The sequence below is a fragment of the Phyllopteryx taeniolatus genome, chromosome 2, assembly GCF_024500385.1.
Source record: "Phyllopteryx taeniolatus isolate TA_2022b chromosome 2, UOR_Ptae_1.2, whole genome shotgun sequence".
NCBI classification, from domain to species: Eukaryota; Metazoa; Chordata; class Actinopteri; order Syngnathiformes; family Syngnathidae; genus Phyllopteryx; species Phyllopteryx taeniolatus.
In genome coordinates, this window is record NC_084503.1 from 23,212,456 (window position 1) to 23,231,819 (window position 19,364).

Consider the following 19,364-nt stretch of genomic DNA (forward strand, 5'->3'; position numbering starts at 1 on the left):
TGTCTCTGACCACCTGAAACATCTCCTAGTAGGACAAACCCCAGTTAAGTCTTACTTAATATAAACTATGAGCTTCGATAAAAGTGCAGCAAAAATTGGGAATGGTACAAATGATAAAAGTGTGTTGGTATTGAATTGCAGAAGTGAAGAAATGTTACACATTACACCATGACTGTATATTATTGGAAGGCAGGATAATGCTCTGTGCAGACAGTGCGCTCAGAGCACAGCTAGGGAGATGTGGGAGGGATTGGGTGGAACAATGTGGTGCTGCATTTTTGTTGTTAAAATATTACAAACAATATTTCAAACAAGTACTGTAAAATCTGTCAAATTTTAGAGGTGCTCACATTCAATTCACCTCCCAAAATGGGTTAGGACGAAGTGCTCTTCGACAACATACATATGGTCCAGCGATATGAAAACAAATGAAAAAAGAATGTAAATAAATAAAATGGTTTTTAAAGTAAACAGTAATTATTGTACATAGGGAGAACTCGAAAGGCACAACTGCCGTGTTATATGTGTGCCTCTACGGGGCATGGCCTAGTGAGTGATGTTGGCAACATGGTTAGTTAGTTGTCCTGTGAGCTTCTGGGACGTGTTAATGTTCTTGTCCCGTTTGATAGATGGCGGAAAGTGCAATGGCCACTGCGGCTCTCCTTGCGAGGGCATTACAGTGGCTCAATTGCGGCGTTATCTTCCCTTCACCCAAGCGGTGGTTTGTCTGAAGCTCGCTTGTAACTCAAATTTTGGTTCATCTCACACACACAGACTAAGTTGCATAACTCAAAAAACTCAGCTGGGGCACTGGTACATCAAGGTATCAGTGTGTATATTTTATCTATATATAAATGTATTATTATTTCTGTGAAAGTTGATGCAAGTTAATGCTGGGGGGGAATAAAAAAAACTTGCTGGAAAAAATAGTTTCAAAGCTTGTTTTGTGCCAGAAAAAAATAAAACAAATCCAAGAAAGGAGGGGAAAAAATATATAAGAATATTGTCAGTGGTTTTTACAGAAACAAATCAAATTGGAAATCAGGTTTTTGTAAAAAATAAGTAAATTTAAAAAATCAGTTTCTTTTAAGGCTATATCGCCCAGTCCTAGGTGTTAAGATAAAAAAAAAACAACAACAACAACAACAATACTGTACTTACATTTGTGCAGAGACCTTGTAGGAAGTGGACATTACTGGTAACAACAGGGACATCTGGACAACGCCAAAGACAGCTATGGGGAGCCGTTTGAGCATTTACAGTATTCCATATCCTTCATGCCCACCTTAAAGTCCATGTACTAGTATGGTCTTCGTCCTCAATAGTAGGACACATTTGGAGCAGAGATGTCAATTAGTGCAGTTGTGCTCACTAGTAACATGTCCTACCTGTTTGACAAACTTGTGCAGAAAGGTCATACAGTAGTGGAAGGCAGTTGTGGAAAAAAACGTTCCGATAAAAAGACAGTTGTTTTTCTTACTAGTACATGTATCTTAAATTGGATTTCAAGGATCTCTAATAAATGTACATTGATGGAAAACAGTTTTGCACAGACAGCAGACTTGGAGCAAGCAGAAGAAACACTGAAAGTTCATCTAATGTTTACTGGCAAAAGGGCCAGAGGTTGAAAGTTTACATCAAAGATGCGTCAACAAATCCATGATGATGTGCCTTCTGTCAAAATATTTTCGCCTCCCCCAAAAAAAGAGAAGTTTTAAAGTGCTTGTTAATTTCACGTCTTTGTTAAAAGCGTTATTCAGCAATCACATAGTCCCACGCCCATTGTCTGAGTTGCAAAACAGTCATCACTGTCAACACAGCGGCGCTAAAGTGTGAGGCAACAACGTCAGCCTTGTAGGTTAAATGTCCGAAGGCAGCGGCTGGAGCAGCAGTACGCCACAAAACTGACTGTGGTCCTGATGAGGGGGACAGAAGTGAGAAAAAGACAACAATGATAAATAAAAGACTTAAGACATTGAATCATTTTAGTTCTCAAACAAAAACTAATAAAACATAATAAGACTGTACATAATGATCTGATGAGGAACGGACAGAGCTATAACTGTCTTAACATGTTAAATGGGATTTGGGAGGGTTGCGTTTACGTTACTTCAAAAGTTGAAATCTGGATTAGATCAGGATTAAAACGGTTTGACATGACAGCTGCTTCTGACCCTACATACACATACAGGTTTAATATTACTATTTAGATTTCTTTAAGAAATCGCAAAAGGCATTTTTTAAAATTAATATTAATGTAGCTTTTAATTATTAGCATTTGTTTGTGGAAATGGGTGGCCGTGGGTTAAAAAAGGGTAACATTATTGTTTGTAGTACTGTCCAGTTTCACAACATAATCCTTACTTTAATAATTGTAATAGTTAATAAACTATGGCTTCAATATGTTTTATTTGAGTGTATTTCTTGCACTAATCTTGTAATTGTGGGCACAGTTGAAGGCAAACGTGTTCTCCTTAATGCTCTTTTTGTATTTCCTGTATCCACTATTGCTGCCGAAATCATGCAAATTCCCCAGTGTGGTTTCCAGTCCCTGTGTTCATGTAGCTGTCTAGCGTTATCGTATATTTCAGTGTATAAACGCGTACTAATTTGCCTGCTATTTGGCTCCTCAAAATTGGCTAATCTCTGCTATAACGCAGTTCCAGCCAGACCGATGTGACAATTTAAAATATTAAGGTCATTCAATTTACCTCGGGAAAAATGTTCAACATCCCAAAAACTCCCATATTTAAAAAAAACCTCACATTTTTCACTATAAAATGCTCATATTCAGACATACTTTCTCCTCCGTCATTTATTACTATTCATTCTTTATCAATATTTTCTTCATTACGGGATTACATTTTATTATATTTCATTAATCAAAAGATAAAATATAGGTATCAAACCTGCGGTGCACTCCTGCCAGGGCAGTGTGTCGCAGTGGGAAGAGCTTGGGGTAGATGACGGTGAACATGGCTTGAGTGCAGCGGTGGCAGTGACCTAGTGGGAATTGCAGTAGATCCAGGAGACTCTTTGGCAGCGGGATGGTAGGCGGGATGTTCACATCTAAAAATGAACTGTTTATATTAGTTTTCATATTTACACCTGCACTCATTGCTCCACTGTGTTTGCAGAATGTGACTATATGATTAGCACATTCATTATTTTCATGTGGCGGCATGGTGGACGACTGGTTAGCACGTCCGCCTCACAGTTTTGAGGACCCAGGTTAAAATCTGGCCTAGCCCGTGTGGAGTTTGCATTGGTTTTCTCCGGGTACTCTGGTTTCCTCCCACATCCCAAAAACATGCATGGGAGGTTAATCGAAGACTCTAAATTGCCCGTAGGAGTGAATGTGAGTGCAAATGGTTCATTGTTTCTATGTGCCCTGCGAGTGGCTGGCGACCAGCTCAGGGTGTACCCCGCCTCTCGCTCAGAGTCAGCTGGGATAGGCTCCAGCACGCCCGTGACCCTAGTGCGGGAAAGCGTTTCGGAAAATGGACGGATCATTTAAATGGCTATATTTTCTTTCATGTTGCAATGTGCAATAGATTATGCATATATACACTATATGAAGAATGTAAACCGTATCATACACCTTACATATAAGGTGTCTAGTGTCCCCCGCTATTGGCAGGGGATAGGTACTGTGCCCGTGTGACATGAGGCAGACAGGAAGCGGCATCACCTGTGGGGTTGATGTGTTGTTGATGGTAGAGTTGGTGCAGCATTCTCATGGCGAGCTCCTCCAGCGGGACCACGTTGTCCGCCTCAGAGGCCACCGCTTTGACTTCGGCTGGCAGCCCTAACAGAGCCTCGCTAAGTGCCTCATCCTGGCTTTCCTGGCATGCCATGCCACCCTGTGGAGACATGCCACACCTGTTGACACATCACACACAGTGAGAATTAAATGAGGTCTCAGAAAATTACCAGGACCAGTGTCACAAAAGATGTATTTCAAATCCAAACTGGGTGAGTAGAGAGGTTGCTGAGTGAATATGTTCCTTGATTGTTTTGTAATACAATACATAAATTGTAAAAATTGACTACTAGGGAAATTATTATTTGTATCAGAATGCTTTCGTTAAGATAATAAGATAAAATATTTTGTTAATATTGTCAGCCAGAGCTGCTGGGAATGAAAAGTTATCAGTGTCCTTTCACCATCATTCCTGTCATACTTCGTTGCGTGTTTTTGTTTGCACATTAAGGAGTACGGTCCTGTTTTCAATTCCTAGTATAAATAAATAAATAAATACACCATTCAAGCAACACATTTTTCCTCATGCTTTTGAGATTGTAGGGTGAAAACTGCAGCTGGCTACAAGGGTGGACTGAATGAGTGGCAACAATGGGGAAATGAAATGCCAGTATTTTGAGGGTAATAGCCCATCAGCAACATACAATATTGAAAAGAAAAAAGAACTATGCAGTAGTTCATTTTTGGGCCAGTGAACTTAGTTCAAAATGTTTAATTATGAACTGCACACGTAAATTTTTGGAATGGTGAATTGAACTTTCCACTAGTTTGCGTAGAAAATGAACTTTCCCAACACCAAGCCTGTATTATTTCACATCGCAATATATATTGAAGGTTTTTAAAAAAAATAATAAATACATAATAATAATAAATAAATAAATAAAAATCGCAATTTCATTTTTTCCAATATTGTGCAGCCGTATTTTGTGACACCAGTCCTGGATCGCTCACATCACACAACATATGACAAGTGAAATGTAAGAATAACAGACATTTTGTTTCACCTCACCTCAGTTCAGCGAACACTAAAGGATTATTTTATCTATTTCAAACTGCATGTTTTTATCAGGCACATATTCTTCCAATAAATGATGACTTCATTTAAATTTGTTTAAAAAATGTCCTTTTTTTGGTTTGTTTGTTTGTTTCAATTCCACTTTGCACCAGACCTCAGATTCAGCAAGCATCAATTAGATTATTCAAGCACGGAGAGACCATGCAAACTCCACAAAAGAGGAGCCTCAGCCAAGATTCAAACCCAAACGTCAATGTGAGGGAGATGTGACACTACTCCTACACTTGGCTACACTGTATGACAGTTAAGAATTTAAAAAAATATATTTGAAATTTGTTTTAAGTTTGAATATAAACAGCAGTTTCCTCACTTTTTACAAAGTTTAAAGGTGCCATATTTTGGCTATTTAGACCTCCAGAGAGTGACTCTCTAACATGGACTTAGTATAAAAGTGTCAATTTCATTTCAATAAACAGCTTGGCCTCTCCTTGAGCCGTGGTGGAGGGGTTTGTGTGTCCCGATGATCCTAGAGGATAAGTTGTCTGGGGCTTCACGCCCCTGGTAGGGCTCACCCATGGCAAACAGGTCCCTCGGTGAGGGACAAGACAAAGCAATGCTCCAAAAAAAACCCCATGACGAACAAAATATATGGATCAAGGTTTCCCTTGCCCGGACGCGGGTCACCAGGCATGGAGGTGGGGCTCGAAGGCAACCGCCTGGTGGCCGGGCCTGCACCCACGGGGCCCGGCGGGGCACAGCCCGAAAGGGTAACGTGGGCCCCCTTCCCATGGGCTCACCACCTGTGGGAGGGGCCATAGTGGTGCAGTGTGAGCTGGGCGGTGGCCGAAGGCGGGGACCTTGGCGATCCGATCCCCAGCTACAGAAACTGGCTCTAGGGACGTGGAATGTCACCTCTCTGGCAGGGAAGGAGCCTGAGCTGTTGTGTGAGATTGAGAAGTTCAGACTCAATATAGTCGGGCTTGCCTCCACACACGGCTTGGGCTCTGGTACCAGTCCTCTTGAGAGGGGTTGGACTCTTTTCCACTCTGGAGTTGCCCACGGTGCGAGGAGCCGAGCAGCTGTGGGTTTACTTATTGCCCCCTGGCTCGGCGCCTGTACGTTGGGGTTCACCCCAGTGGACGAGAGGGTAGCCTCCCTCCGCCATCGGGTGGGGGGACGGGTCCTGACTGTTATTTGTGCCTAGGCACCAAACAGCAGTTCAGAGTACCCACCCTTTTTGGAGTCCTTGGAGGGGGTGCTGGAGAGCGCTCCCGCTGGGGACGCCATCGTTTTGCTGGGGGACTTCAATGCTTACGTGGGCAATGACAGTGAGACCTGGAAGGGAGTGATAGGGAGGAACGCCCCCCCCGGATCAGAACCCGAGGGGTATTCTGTTATTGGACTTCTGTGCTCACCACGGATTGTCCGTAACGAACACCATGTTCAAGCATAAGGGTGTCACCGTTCGATGATCGACTTTGTGGTCGTGTTATTGGACTTGCGGCCGCATGTCTGGGACACTCGGGTGAAGAGAGGGGCGGAGGTGTCAACTGATCACCACCTGGTGGTGAGTTGGTTCCGATGGTGGGGGAAGATGCTAGTCTGACGTGGCAGGCCCAAGCGTATTGTGAGGGTCTGCTGGGAACGTCTGGCAGAATCCCCTGTCAAAGGATTTTCAACTCCCACCTCCGGCAGAACTTCACCCACATCCTGGGGGAGGCGGGGAATATTGAGTCCGAGTGGACCATGTTCCGCGCCTCCATTGGTGAGGCGGCAAACCGCAGCTGTGGCCGTAAGGTGGTTGGTGCCTGTCGTGACGGCAATCCCCGAACCCGTTGGTGAACAGCAGCAGTAAGGGATGCCGTCAAGCTGAAGAAGGAGTCCTATCGGGCCTTTTTGGCCTGTGTGACTCCTGAGGCAGCTGATGGGTATCGGGTGGCCAAGCGGAATGCGGCTTTGGTGGTCGCTGAGGCAAAAACCCGGGCGTGGGAGGAGTTTGGTGAGGCCATGGAGAACGACTTCCGGACGGCTTCGAGGAAATTCTGGTCAACCATCCGGCGTCTCAAGAGGGGGAAGCAGTGCACCATCAACACTGTGTATAGTGGGGATGGGGCGCTGCTGACCTCGACTCGGGACGTTGTGAATCGGTGGGGAGAATACTTCGAAGACCTCCTCAATTCCACCGACACGCCTTCCCATGAGGAAGCAGGGTCTGGTGTACCTGGGGCGGGGTCTCCTATCTCTAGGGTTGAGGTCACCGAGGTGGTTAAAAAGCTCCTCGGTGGCAAGGCCCCGGGGGGGGAAGAGATTCGCCCGGAATTCCTCAAGGCTCTGGATGTTGTGGGACTGTCCTGGTTGACACGCCTCTACAACATCGCATGGACATCGGGGACAGTGCCTCTGGATTGGCAGACTGGGGTGGTGGTCCCCCTTTTTAAGAAGGTGTACCGGAGGGTGTGTTCCAACTACAGGGAGATCACACTCCTCAGCCTCCCTAGTAAGGTCTATTCAGGGGTGCTGGAGAGGAGGGTCCGTCGGGAAGTCGAACCGCAGATTCAGGAGGAGCAGTGTGGTTTTCGTCCTGGCCGTGGAACAGTGGACCAGCTCTACACCCTCGGCAGGGTCCTCGAGGGTGCATGAGAGTTCGCCCAACCAGTCTACATGTGTTTTATGGACTTGGAGAAGGTGTTTGACTGTGTCCCTCGTGGAGTCCTGTTGGGGGTGCTTCGGGAATATAGGTTACCGAACCACCTGATACGGGCTGTTCGATCCCTGTATGACCGGGGTCAGAGTTTGGTACGCATTGCCGCCAGTCAGTCAGACTCTGTTCCAGTGAGGGTTGGACCCCGCCAAGGCTGCCCTTTGTCACCGATTCTGTTCCTAACTTTTATGAAGAGAATTTCTAGGCGCAGCCGAGGCGTAGAGGGGGTCCGGTTTGGTGGCCTCAGTATTGCATGTCTGCTTTATGTAGATGATGTGGTTATGTTTCCTTCATCAGGCCGTGATCTCCAACTCTCACTGGAGCGGTTCGCAACCCAGTGTGAAGCGGCTTAGATGAGAATCAGCACCTCTAAATCTGAGACTATGGTCCTTAGTCGAAAAAGGGTGGAGTGCCCTCTCCAGGTCGGGATGAGATCCTTCCCCAAGTGGAGGAGTTCAAATATCTTGGGGTCTTGTTCACGAGTGAGTCTGCAGTGATGCTGACTTTGTATCGGTCCGTTGTGGTGAAGAAGGAGCTAAGCCGAAAGGCGAAGCTCTCAATTTACAGTTAATCTACGTTCCTACCCTCACCTATGACCCACAGCTCGTGACCCACAGCTCCCAGATACAAGCGGCCGAAATGAGTTTCCTACGCAGGGTGTCCGGGCTCTCCCTTAGAGATAAGGTGAGAAGCTCGGTCATCCGGGAGGGGGTCAGAGTAGAGCCGCTGCTCCTCCGCATTGAGAGGAGCCAGATGAGGTGGCGCGGGCATCTGTTTAGGATGCCTCCTGGACGCCTCCCTGGTGAGGTGTTCCAGGCACATCCCACCAGGAGGAGACCCCGGGGACGACCCAGGATACGCTGGAGAGACGTCTCTCGGCTTGCCTGGGAACATCTCGGGATCTCCTCGGAAGAGCTATAGGAAGTGGCTGGGGAGAGGGAAGTCTGGGCTTTCCTGCTGAGACTGCTGCCCCAGCGACCTGACCTCGGATAAGCGGAAGACAATGGATGGATGGATGGATAGATTAACAGCCTGGTTTTGTTAGACTCGTCTCCAGAAAAGGCCCCTCTAACAGCTACGTCTGCTTGAACCAGTTTTGTATCCGCTTCGTCCATATTTGGCTAAGACTGCCCCCTTTCCTCTGACTGGTTGGCTCCGTGTAGAAGACCCACTTGAACATGACCCTGTCCCAGCTTTTTTGGAACGTGTTGCAGCCATAAAATTCCGAGTTCATGATTATTTGCTAAAACAATAAAGTTGATCAGTTTGACCATTAAATATATTGTCTTTGTAGTGTATTCAATTAAATATAGGTTGAATATGATTTGCAAATCATTGTATTCTGTTTTTATTTATGTTTAACACAACGTCCCAACTTCATTGGAATTGGGGTTGTGCAATACAGTGGTATTATTCCTTTACCATTAAAAATGCAACAAAAAATGGTGGTGTTTTTTTGGGAGCTGGAACAGATTATTGGCATTTTAATTTCAGAAGGTAATATTAATTTGAAATACGAATGACTAAAATTAAGTTAGGGATTTGGTCACAGAATGAATTAAACTCATAAAACAAACAAACAAAAAAACACTATGTACAAATAAAGAAAATGTTACCCGTTACATCCGATGACCTTGTTGTACAAGTATGAGGGTAGGCCTTTCAGGTCCAAATTGTTGTCCACAAACACAAACTGCAGCTCGCGCGATCCTCCCAGATCTAAAGAAACAAACACAATAACTTGCTGAATAGTCATGGCAAAAACAAACAAGGGAGGCGGCAGTTGTGATGACGCCGACCTAGCGGCAGGAAGGTGAGGCGGTTGGCTGCCATGGAGAGCTGGGTGAGGCGGGTCAGCCGGCAGAGGTGGCGTGGCACGTGGCTCAGCAGGTTGTGGTCGGCGCTCAGGTACTGCAGGGACGAGCAGCGGTGCAGCCGGTTGGGGAGCGACACCAGCTGGTTCACAGACACATCCAGAGTCTCCAGGAACTGAAGGTCGCCAATCTCTTGATGGGATAGGGAGACAATTGACCTTTAGTTGTACAGCCACATACAAAACACATCATTCTTGAAGATGAACCATAGAGCCCCAAAAAAAATATTGTAAATTTGACACACCACAGAGAAGAATGTTTTGAAAAAGCCATAGTTAATGAATTTAAGAAAATACGCAGGTATGTGAAATAAGGATCTGAAATCATGACAAATAAGGCCCACCCTCAACCCACAGGACTGTGTGGGCGTGTCAGCTGAAAGCGCTATAGACAGCCCTTCAACTGTCAATCAAATTTGTTTGCTCGTACGCTGAATGCTCAAGTGTCTGTCGCCATTTACTGGCTGAATAATGTGTGTTTGTTTGTTTTTTTTTTTTTACTGCTTGATCGACTGGGAGCATTTACGGGGTGTGCATTGTGCAAAACAACATCGGTTTGGCTAAGGACCCCGAAAATGTCACCTACGAAGAGACACGCTTACAAAGCACAGTTTAAACTGCAAGCTATCAGTTACGCAGAGGAACATGGGAATTGAGCAGCCGCGAGAGAATTCAAGATCAACGAATCCATGGTTCGCAAGTGGAGGAAGCAGGAAAACGAGCTTTGCCAAGTCAAGAAGACGAAGCTGAGTTTCCGCGAAAAAAAAAGAAAAAGAAAACACGGAAACAAGGCGAGATGGCGAGCAATGGATTAATGAGCAAAGAACAGCCGGGAGAAGCGTCTCAAGTCACCATTAGACTGAGTGCAATAACTCGGGGCTTGCCATCATTCCGTGAGGCTTGATGAACCGCTGGACATCCGTGTAAACAGGGCGTTCAAAGTGAAGTGAGCGGCGTGGGAGCCATGGATGACAGATGGCGAACACAGCTTTACTAAGACTACGAGGCAGCGCCGGGCGAGTTACGCCACAATTTGTGAATGGATTGTGGATGCTTGTTCGAGCTTTCGCACGGCAACGAGACTTACTCGAACTTGGCATGTTTGATTGAGAACTTGCCCAGCTGTTCATTTTGGATACAGAAGATGAGGACTTTGATGGATTTGTGGATGAGGATTGATAAAAAAATAAGTACATTGTACTCCAGTAAATGAGTACATTGTTAAATACAATAAAGTACAACCGAACTCAGTTTTTCTCCCGCTGCCTTTTTAAAAACTTTGATTTCGGTCGCATGCATGCTACCGTATGTTTTAAGCTAGTGTATGTTTTACCATGCCTGCGCCCAATAATACGGTGCGCCTTATGTATGTGTTGAAAACAGAAATAGACCCCGTAACTGCGACTGCACGCCCTATGGTCGTGAAAACATAGTACATATATTTTTTTCCAATTTCTTATTCATTTAATTAATTATTTAATTAAACTTATTTAATTACCTAGTTGGTTAATGTATTTATTGTAAGGAATAAAAATTGTAAAATAAGTGGTGGTACATTTGCCTGACTTTGGGTACGTTGGTAAATTTACTCCTAGCGTGCTCTCTACACTTCGGAACGTTTGGAAACTCAGAGCAGTGTTGGAGTATGCCGTTTGAATATTAAGAGCGCCAGACTCTGGGAGGGCCACAGCGCACTCCTGCCGCTCTGACTGAGGAGACAAAGTAGCCGGAGTGTCAGGGAGGACGAGAACTGACACATGGAATATGGCGGACACACTGACGTATCCCTGCGTGGCAGACACGCTTGTTTGCAAATTTATAGAAAATGGAGCGTGCTCTGCCTCTCTGAACACTGCACTCTCAGAGCGCAGTGTGAGCATCAGATTGAATTTCCAAACGTACCCTTCGGTGCAGACAGTGTGGGGTCAGTTTCTCTCTCAGGGACGGTGTGAGTTTGAGTGTGAATGGTACGGCCGTCTCTATGTGTACCCTGAGACTGACTGGCGACCAGTGCAGGGTGTAGTCCACTTTTCGCCCAAAGTCAGCTGGAATAGACTCCAGCACCCTGCAACGCACCCTGAACAAGATAAGCGGTATTGAAAATGGATGGAATAGTTGGTAAATTATATTTAAATATAATTACAAAATGAGAATGTAACATTATTTAAAAATATTGATTGCAACATGTATTAATTTTTTAATCATTAATTTTATTGATTAATTTCCCAAAAAAGAGAGGACACAAATTGGCGTTCCTGTCGATCCACCTCGCGAATGTACGCTCCCTACCCAACAAAATGGACGCGCTTCATCTTCTGTTAAAGACCAGTAAAGACTTCGGACGTTCCGCGGCCATGTGCTTCACGGAGACCTGGCTTTGCGACGCTGTACCCGATGGCGCCGTCATGCTTCCCGGCTTCCACATTCATCGAGCGGACCGCGACATGAAGCATCGGGGAAAACAAAGGGCAGCGGGATATGCCTCTATATCAACGAAAAATGGTGTACGGACGTCACGGAGCTCAGCACACACTGCAGCCCGCATTTGGAGTCGCTATTTTTAAACTGTAAACCATTCTACCCGCCACGTGAGTTCGCATCGTTCATACTGGCTGGAGTCTGCATACCGCCTCAAGCTAACACGAACGCCGCACTGCTAACGCTCGCCGAACAAGTCAACGAAATTGAAAAAAACCACCCGGACTCACCCCTCATTATTCTCGGGGACTTTAACAAAGCTAAACTCAACCACGAACTCCCTAAATACAAGCAGCACATCGACTGTCCTACCAGGGAAAATAATACTTTAGACCACTGCTACACTACGGTAAAAAACGCATACCGTGCTATACCTCGTGCAGCCCTGGGCTCGTCTGATCACTGCTTAATTCACTTAATACCGACGTACAGGCAAGAACTTAAATGCGCGAACCCTACAGTGAAAACAGTGAAAAAGTGGACCAATGAAGCCAAGATGGAACTTCAAAGCTGTTTAGACTGCACAGACTTGAGTGTCTTTGAAAATTCAGCTGGCAGCCTGGATGAATATACGGACACTGTCACATCCTATATCAGTTTCTGTGAAGAGGTTTGTGTACCAACAAAATCATTTCGCACATTCAACAACAATAAGCCGTGGTTCACTGCTAAACTTAAGCAGCTTCGCCAAGCTAAGGAGGACGCATATCAGAGCGGGGACAGGGCCCTGTATAATCGAGCGTGAAACCAGCTGACTAAAGAAATTAACACTGCAAAGAGGAGCTATGCAGCAAAGTTGGAAAATCAGTTTAGCGCAAACGACTCTCAATCAGTCTGGCATGCATTCCAATCGCTGACTAATTACAAGCGACGATCCCCCCAAGCTGAGAACAATAGCACACTAGCCAACGACTTGAATTCCTTCTACTGCAGATTTGAAAAGGACAGTTTCACACCACACACCCGCGACCACAATCACACCTCTGACTTCTGCGTTAACCATCCATGAACAGGATGTGAGACGCATCTTCAAACAACAAAAGATTAACAAAGCGGCAGGCCCAGACCACCATCCTGCCTCAAAGTCTGCGCGGACCAGCTCGCTCCAGTCTTCACTCAGATCTTCAATAGATCTCTGGAAATGTGCGAAGTTCCATCCTGTTTCAAACGCTCCACCATCATTCCAGTCCCCAAGAAACCTGCAATCTCGGGTCTGAATGACTATAGGCCTGTCGCTTTGACATCTGTGGTCATGAAGTCCTTTGAACGTCTCGTGCTGGACCACCTCAAGATCTGCGGATGATGCAGTCAACATGGGACTGCACTTCATCCTAGAACACCTCGACAGTGCAGGGACCTACGCGAGGATCCTGTTCGTGGACTTCAGCTCAGCGTTCAACACCATCATCCATGAACTCCTTTCATCCAAGCTTCTCCAGCTCAGCGACTCACCTGCCATCTGCCAGTGGATTTACAGCTTTCTGACGGGCAGGAGACAGCAGGTCAGGCTGAGCCCACCTCATCCACACGCAGCATCAGCACTGGGTCGCCCCAAGGTTGTGTCCTCTCTCCGCTGCTCTTCTCGCTCTACACGAACGACTGCACCTCAGCGAACCCGACTGTCAAACTCCTGAAGTTTGCAGATGACACCACTGTCATCGGCCTCATCAAGGACGGTGACGAGTCTGCATATCGACAGGAAGCAGAGCGCCTGGAGCTGTGGTGCGGCCGACACAGCCTGGAGCTGAACACGCTCAAGACTATAGAGATGATCGTGGACTTTAGGAGGCATCCTTCGCCACAGCTGCCCCTCACGTTGTCCAGCTGCCTTGTGTCAACCGTCGAGACCTTCAAGAATTACAATCTCTCAGGACCTGAAGTGGGCGACCAACATCAACTCCGTCCTCAAAAAGGCCCAGCAGAGGATGTACTTCCTGCGGCTTCTGAGAAAGCACAGCCTGCCACTGGAGCTGCTGAGACAATTCTACACAGCGGTCATCGAATCAGTCCTGTGTTCTTCCATCACAGTCTGGTTTGGTGTTGCTACAAAAAAGGACAAACTCCGACTGCAACAGACAATCAAAACTGCTGAAAGGATTGTCGGTACCCCCCTACCCACCCTTGAGGACTTGCACGCTGCCAGAACTAAGACAAGGGCGTGCAAAATCCTCTCGGACCCTCCGCACCCCGGTCACCAGCTCTTCCAGCTCCTTCCCTCAGGTAGGCGCTACCGATCAATGCAAACTAGAACTAGTAGACATTCCAACAGCTTCTTCCCTCTTGCAATCAACTTCTTAAACAGCTAACCTATAATTCCATTACAACAAGCTGGCAATTTTTTGACTTGAGTTCGTTGTCACATTTCTGTGGACTCTGCATCTTTTTGCGCAATTGTTTTTTGTCAATGTCTTTATGTCTCCAAAGTGTTCTGTAAATTGACTGTCTGTTGTACTAGAGCGGCTCCAACTACCGGAGACAAATTCGTTGTGTGTTTTGGACATACTTGGCAAATAAAGATGATTCTGATTCTGAAAAAAAAAATTATCAATTGCATTCTTGAAAAACAGTAAAATTAACATCTTTACACATAAACTGTAGTTAATATTTCTATTACATTTTTATTCATTTATCTCATTAAATAATTGCTTAATTGACATATTGTAAATAAAACAAATGAAAGAAGTGTCAAATTAACAATTTTACATACCTGAATATATAAAACAATTGTATTAAATAATTTAATTTCCATTTATTTACAATTATATATTATACAATTAAAAATGGATATAACTAAATTAAAAATGAACATTTTTGTTTTATTAGAAAAATAAACTCCTTTAAACACATTTAACGAACACATTCACCCCGATGTCCGTTTGAAAAATTAAATGTCAAAAAACGTAACTAAACCCGGCTTGCATTGAAATTTATACACCAAAGATGATCCATTAAAATGCACAATTTACTGTTTAGGAAATTTATGGTACCAAAATGCATATCTTTCAAACAGGCTCTGAAGTTTGACGGCTAAAGTTGTAACTTGAAACACTGCTTCTCTCTACTGGCCTAACAGGCTATTGCAGCTGAAAAGTGAACCCTGCAAATATTAACTTCATAAACATTATGTATATTAATTATATAATTAAAACGTTTCAGTCGATCTATAACTCATACAGCACACAAAAGCTTTACAAAGAAGTACAGGGGAGAATGTAACAAAACGTGATAGCAGTGCAACACAATATCCTCTAAAAGAACCACAGAGCAAAAACGTCACCATAGTGTGCTACCCACAAAAAAAAAGGCAGAGGCACACAATGAGAATGCGATAGCAGTGTGTGCGATAAAAGCATGAAAACGAAGCACAGAATCAAAGCGTGACAGCAGTGTGCTACACAAAACCTGAAAAAACAAAAAGCATTCAAACTGTGACAGCAGTGCTTTACAAAACCCTGCCAAAGAAGCTGTGGGCCATAAAAAAAAAACAAAAAAAATTTTTACACAGTTTTACCTGGCGGCAGACTTTTGAGCTGGTTGTTGGACAGTCTGAGGTGTCTCAGAGACCTCAGTCGTCCGACCTCCGGGCAGAGCAGCAGCAGGGCGTTGCTACTCAGGTCCAGCGACTGCAGCCGTGCCAAGTTTCCAATTGCTGAATACGAAGCCACAAATCAGGACCATTTTACTTTCGTCCATTTAAATGTTGAAAATAACTTCCCTTATTTGCCCCTATTTGGGCATGTATGATGCAGAAGGACTCACCTTCGGGAATAATCACAATGTTGTTTGAATGCAAATACCTATAAGGAGAACATAAAAGTGACGACTTAAAAACTAACAAGCAAACAGCGCTTTGTTGCCAAAACACCATATTGTCGCTGTACAATCAAAAGTAGTAGTTGTATGTCGCTGTACAATGAAAGTAGTAGCTATTTTTGTCACTGTTAATTTAAGAACTTTTTATCTTTGATATTAAAAACAAAAATACAAATATATATATACACACACACACACCGCTGTCTAATATAAAAATACTGTGTTGGCACCATCATGTGGCATTTTGGTGCCAATAAACTATGTTGAAGTGAGGGGCTTCATTTGGTCAAGCCTTAGCCCTGTCTAATAGAAAAGCAGTGCTTTTCCACCATGTTGTGGCATCTATTGGCAACTATAAATCATTTTAGAGGGTGATTTTCACTATTTGCAGCAGGGTTCAAATAGTGGAGGAACATTGCTAATCAGTATAGTATATATAGACAATGAGAATACTCACAGTTCTATTAGATTCGGTAGCTTCTGTGCAAGATTGTCGGGCTGATAAGGTTAAAAAAAAATCTGAATTATGGTGTGAACGTCACTTGATTTTAAGTGCACCTTCTAGCGATTTAGCAATGAAATGTATACCAGTGTGGTGAGTGAGTTCCTCTTCATGTAGAGCCTCTCCAGGAAGTGCAGGCCCTCGTCTTTGAGCAGCTCCACAGGAAAATGGTTGAGATTCCTGTAATTGAGGAAGAGATTCTTGTGGCGCTCTTGCTTGGCCATTAAGATGGTCTCGTGGAGCTCACTGGCCATCTTGGTCGAGGCTGTGTACACGTTTTTCTTATTATTTTATGCCATCATTGTCTTTCTGTAAGAAAAAAAAACAACAACATTGAGGGGCAACCTTCCTCACTTGGAAAGCCAAAAAAAAAACTTGCCGCTGCCTGAACCATTTGTACAACCAAATGCCACACAATAAACCATTGTGACATCGTTAAATCATACGACAACAAATATACAAGAACGGGAACAACAGCATGGAACAATAGCACACAACACTGAATTAACAGGATGTTTGGCTTGTGTGACGTCACAGCGCCGGAAAGAGACGAAGACCAGAAGGCGCGGGATGCAAAAAGCAGACTATTTATCGATTTAACTGCTGTATATCTGCCATATAATCACTTCGAAATGGCAGATGTGGTTTGTAAAGGGGTTCTAGAGTTATCAATATATTTTTTTAAATCTTTGTCCTCTGACCTTTAATAATGAGATGGACGTATTTGTCAGATTTGAAATCGTAAGCCTCATGAAATGGAGTGGACAAGTGGAGGCTAGAGTTCAGGACCGGACACAGAGGCGAAGCAAAGGTATTAAGTTGAGAGCGAGTAACATATTAATGTAAAGCACATGGCAGTAAGTGTTAATGACTTTGAGTGAAAAGTGAAAATCCATTTCTCGTGCAATCAGTGAAAGTCCATGATATCGAGAGACCATATTAAAAATGTTTTTATGGTTTTAGTTGTATCCCTGCCACATGCTTAGAATGCATTTAAACTTCAAAAAACACACTGTATACGTATTTAAAAATTGCAAGCATAACATGTATAGAAAATACTGTACATATTGTAGTGTCACAGCTCTCACAATGTTTTTGTCATCAACTGCTGTTGATACCCTTGGCCGACCTGTTCAATGTCTGTTGCTCAGTCCACCAGAGACACCAAAGACATTTCAAATTGCTGTATTGGCTAATTGGCTGGTGTGGTAAGTTTGGATAAAATGTAAAACTTTAAAGCATTTTCAAGCTTTTTTTATATTTACAATAACTGCCTCCCCCCCCCCCACCTCTATTAGCCCGTTCTATCGAGGTTCCGCTGTATATAGATTATTTAAAAGTTAGTTGTGGTAGTTATGCCATGAACTTCAGTTTTTTTAAGGATTAAGCTGTTTCATCTGCGCCGTCTATCTCTATGCAAAATGACTGGATACTTCGAAGGTTTACTAATGACCCGAATATTTGCTTCAGAGCATGAAATGACAGAAGTTAGTGCTATCACTAGTTAGCTACATAACATTATGTTTCCTGCTTGCGAGCGGTATAAAATGTATATGAAAATTACCTCAAGCTATCCTTGAAGAATGGACTGCCCAAAACGTCCTCTCCATTCCACCTGGTGGCTACACCACACGTTTTCACTCCATTTGTTCTTTTGTCCCCCCAACAAAATCCATTGCCGCAGTCATTGGTGTTTTTGTTGCCATGGTAACAGTTAACAACTAGCTGTGACATGTTTTTAGGTCCCACCTCCCCCAACAGTGTTTTATTTGACAAGATTCAGCCCAATAATCATAAAAGGCGGGGGATATGGTGATATCGTAATACATGTCATGTAGTGTTGCCAGTGTCTGACCCAGATAAGGCAAGATTTTATGGCAGTAGTCTTGAGATAGTGCCATCCTGAGGGACAAATTTTCTTGTAGTCTGATCAACATTCACACTTTGGTCAAAACTACAAGATGACACGATCGTTGAGATTTCACTAATAACTACAAGCAAAGCGTGGTGAATTCAAATAGTGAGCTGTTAGGCTTGGCCACTTCATTAGGGACAGCAAGGAGGAGGTGGACACGACTCCGTAAGCTATTTTACGCATTTAAAAGAGGATTTCATGCTTTGTTAGTGGAAGAGGCAAACAAATATATTACTGATATAGTGAAAATACATTAATCACTCTGATAATTTAAGGGAACCCGTTTTTTTTTTTTTTAACTCGACCCGAAGACTTACGAGCAAGTAAATTTACCCTACAAGTACTATATGTGCGGCACACACATCTGCTTGCGAAAACACTCGTTTCTACTTTCAATAAGAGCCTGCAAAACTGTTAGGAATTTAAGTGAATTGGCCGATACTACACCCGCACAGAATGTCCATAATCAGCCAGAAAAGCGAATTTTTTCGACATCTTTGGGGTCCTCGTACGGATTTCTACAGCAATTATCAATCTTTTCATTTTGTTTGTAACTCAGTGAACCCCTTTCCCGATGAGCTGACAAGTTTTATTCAAATATATCCACCATTAAGCTCGCAGCCTCATGTGAGCAAAAATTCCAAAGTCTTCTGCAGGCCGACCCATCCAAATGACTGTGAACGTTTGAAACTTTGTCACTTCCCCTATAAAACTCGACTTAAATAGCGCACATTTAATATTATTCATGAGAAGAAAAGAAGTGTGGGCAGTTGAATAGGTACTTTAGTCATCAATTTTTATTTTCATGAATTTATTACTTATGGAGGATTTTAGAGCCGTTTGAAGGTGTCACTCAATTTTTTTTATTTTTTTTTAAATCCCACCAAGATTGTGGCCACTTGCCAAGCTGCTGCATGTGCAATGTGTTACGGCTCGTGGTTATGAAAAATAAATAAAATTAAAAATAACTGTACATGTGGGTATAATTGCGTATAGTATTTAAGTAATGTTACTAATGTATTTTTTATACTCTCACTCGTATATGTTTAGTTGTTCCTAATCTCGTTTTCTTTTGTTTCTACTCTTTTCGTAATTTTGTTTTACCTGCCACAGGTACTGCAGATGGAAATTAGCTACAAAGATTTTATCCGGTATGCACTCTACTCTTGAGTTTAATACATGGTCTTGGACAAATACGAAAACTTAATCTACTTATTAGTGCGATAGCCGCACAGCACCACCTGGTTAGTTTGAACCAGGAAAAACCCTAGAGACTATCTTCTCTGGCTAAAAAAATAAAGCAG

At 43.7% G+C, this 19,364-nt stretch overlaps 1 protein-coding gene across 5 annotated transcripts in view; it reads right to left on the minus strand.

The window, feature by feature from the left end:
• lrrc28 (leucine rich repeat containing 28) overlaps positions 1-19,364 on the minus strand; it is a 29,305-nt gene that overhangs the window by 4,661 nt on the left and 5,280 nt on the right. For 3 of the 5 annotated variants that reach the window (XM_061765427.1, XM_061765426.1, XM_061765411.1), the window contains exons 2-10: positions 16,232-16,454; positions 16,101-16,141; positions 15,590-15,627; positions 15,342-15,479; positions 9,279-9,485; positions 9,096-9,198; positions 3,692-3,882; positions 2,910-3,069; positions 155-1,916 (exon numbers count right to left, since the gene is read on the minus strand). In XM_061765427.1, coding sequence (XP_061621411.1) covers positions 1,847-1,916; positions 2,910-3,069; positions 3,692-3,882; positions 9,096-9,198; positions 9,279-9,485; positions 15,342-15,479; positions 15,590-15,627; positions 16,101-16,141; positions 16,232-16,399 — 1,116 coding nt within the window. In that variant the 5' untranslated portion in view covers positions 16,400-16,454 and the 3' untranslated portion in view covers positions 155-1,846. Of the gene's footprint in view, positions 1-154; positions 1,917-2,909; positions 3,070-3,691; positions 3,883-9,095; positions 9,199-9,278; positions 9,486-15,341; positions 15,480-15,589; positions 15,628-16,100; positions 16,142-16,231; positions 16,455-17,709; positions 17,859-19,364 lie in introns of those variants that run through there. The other 2 variants (XM_061765422.1, XR_009787342.1) reach the window with 2 other exon arrangements.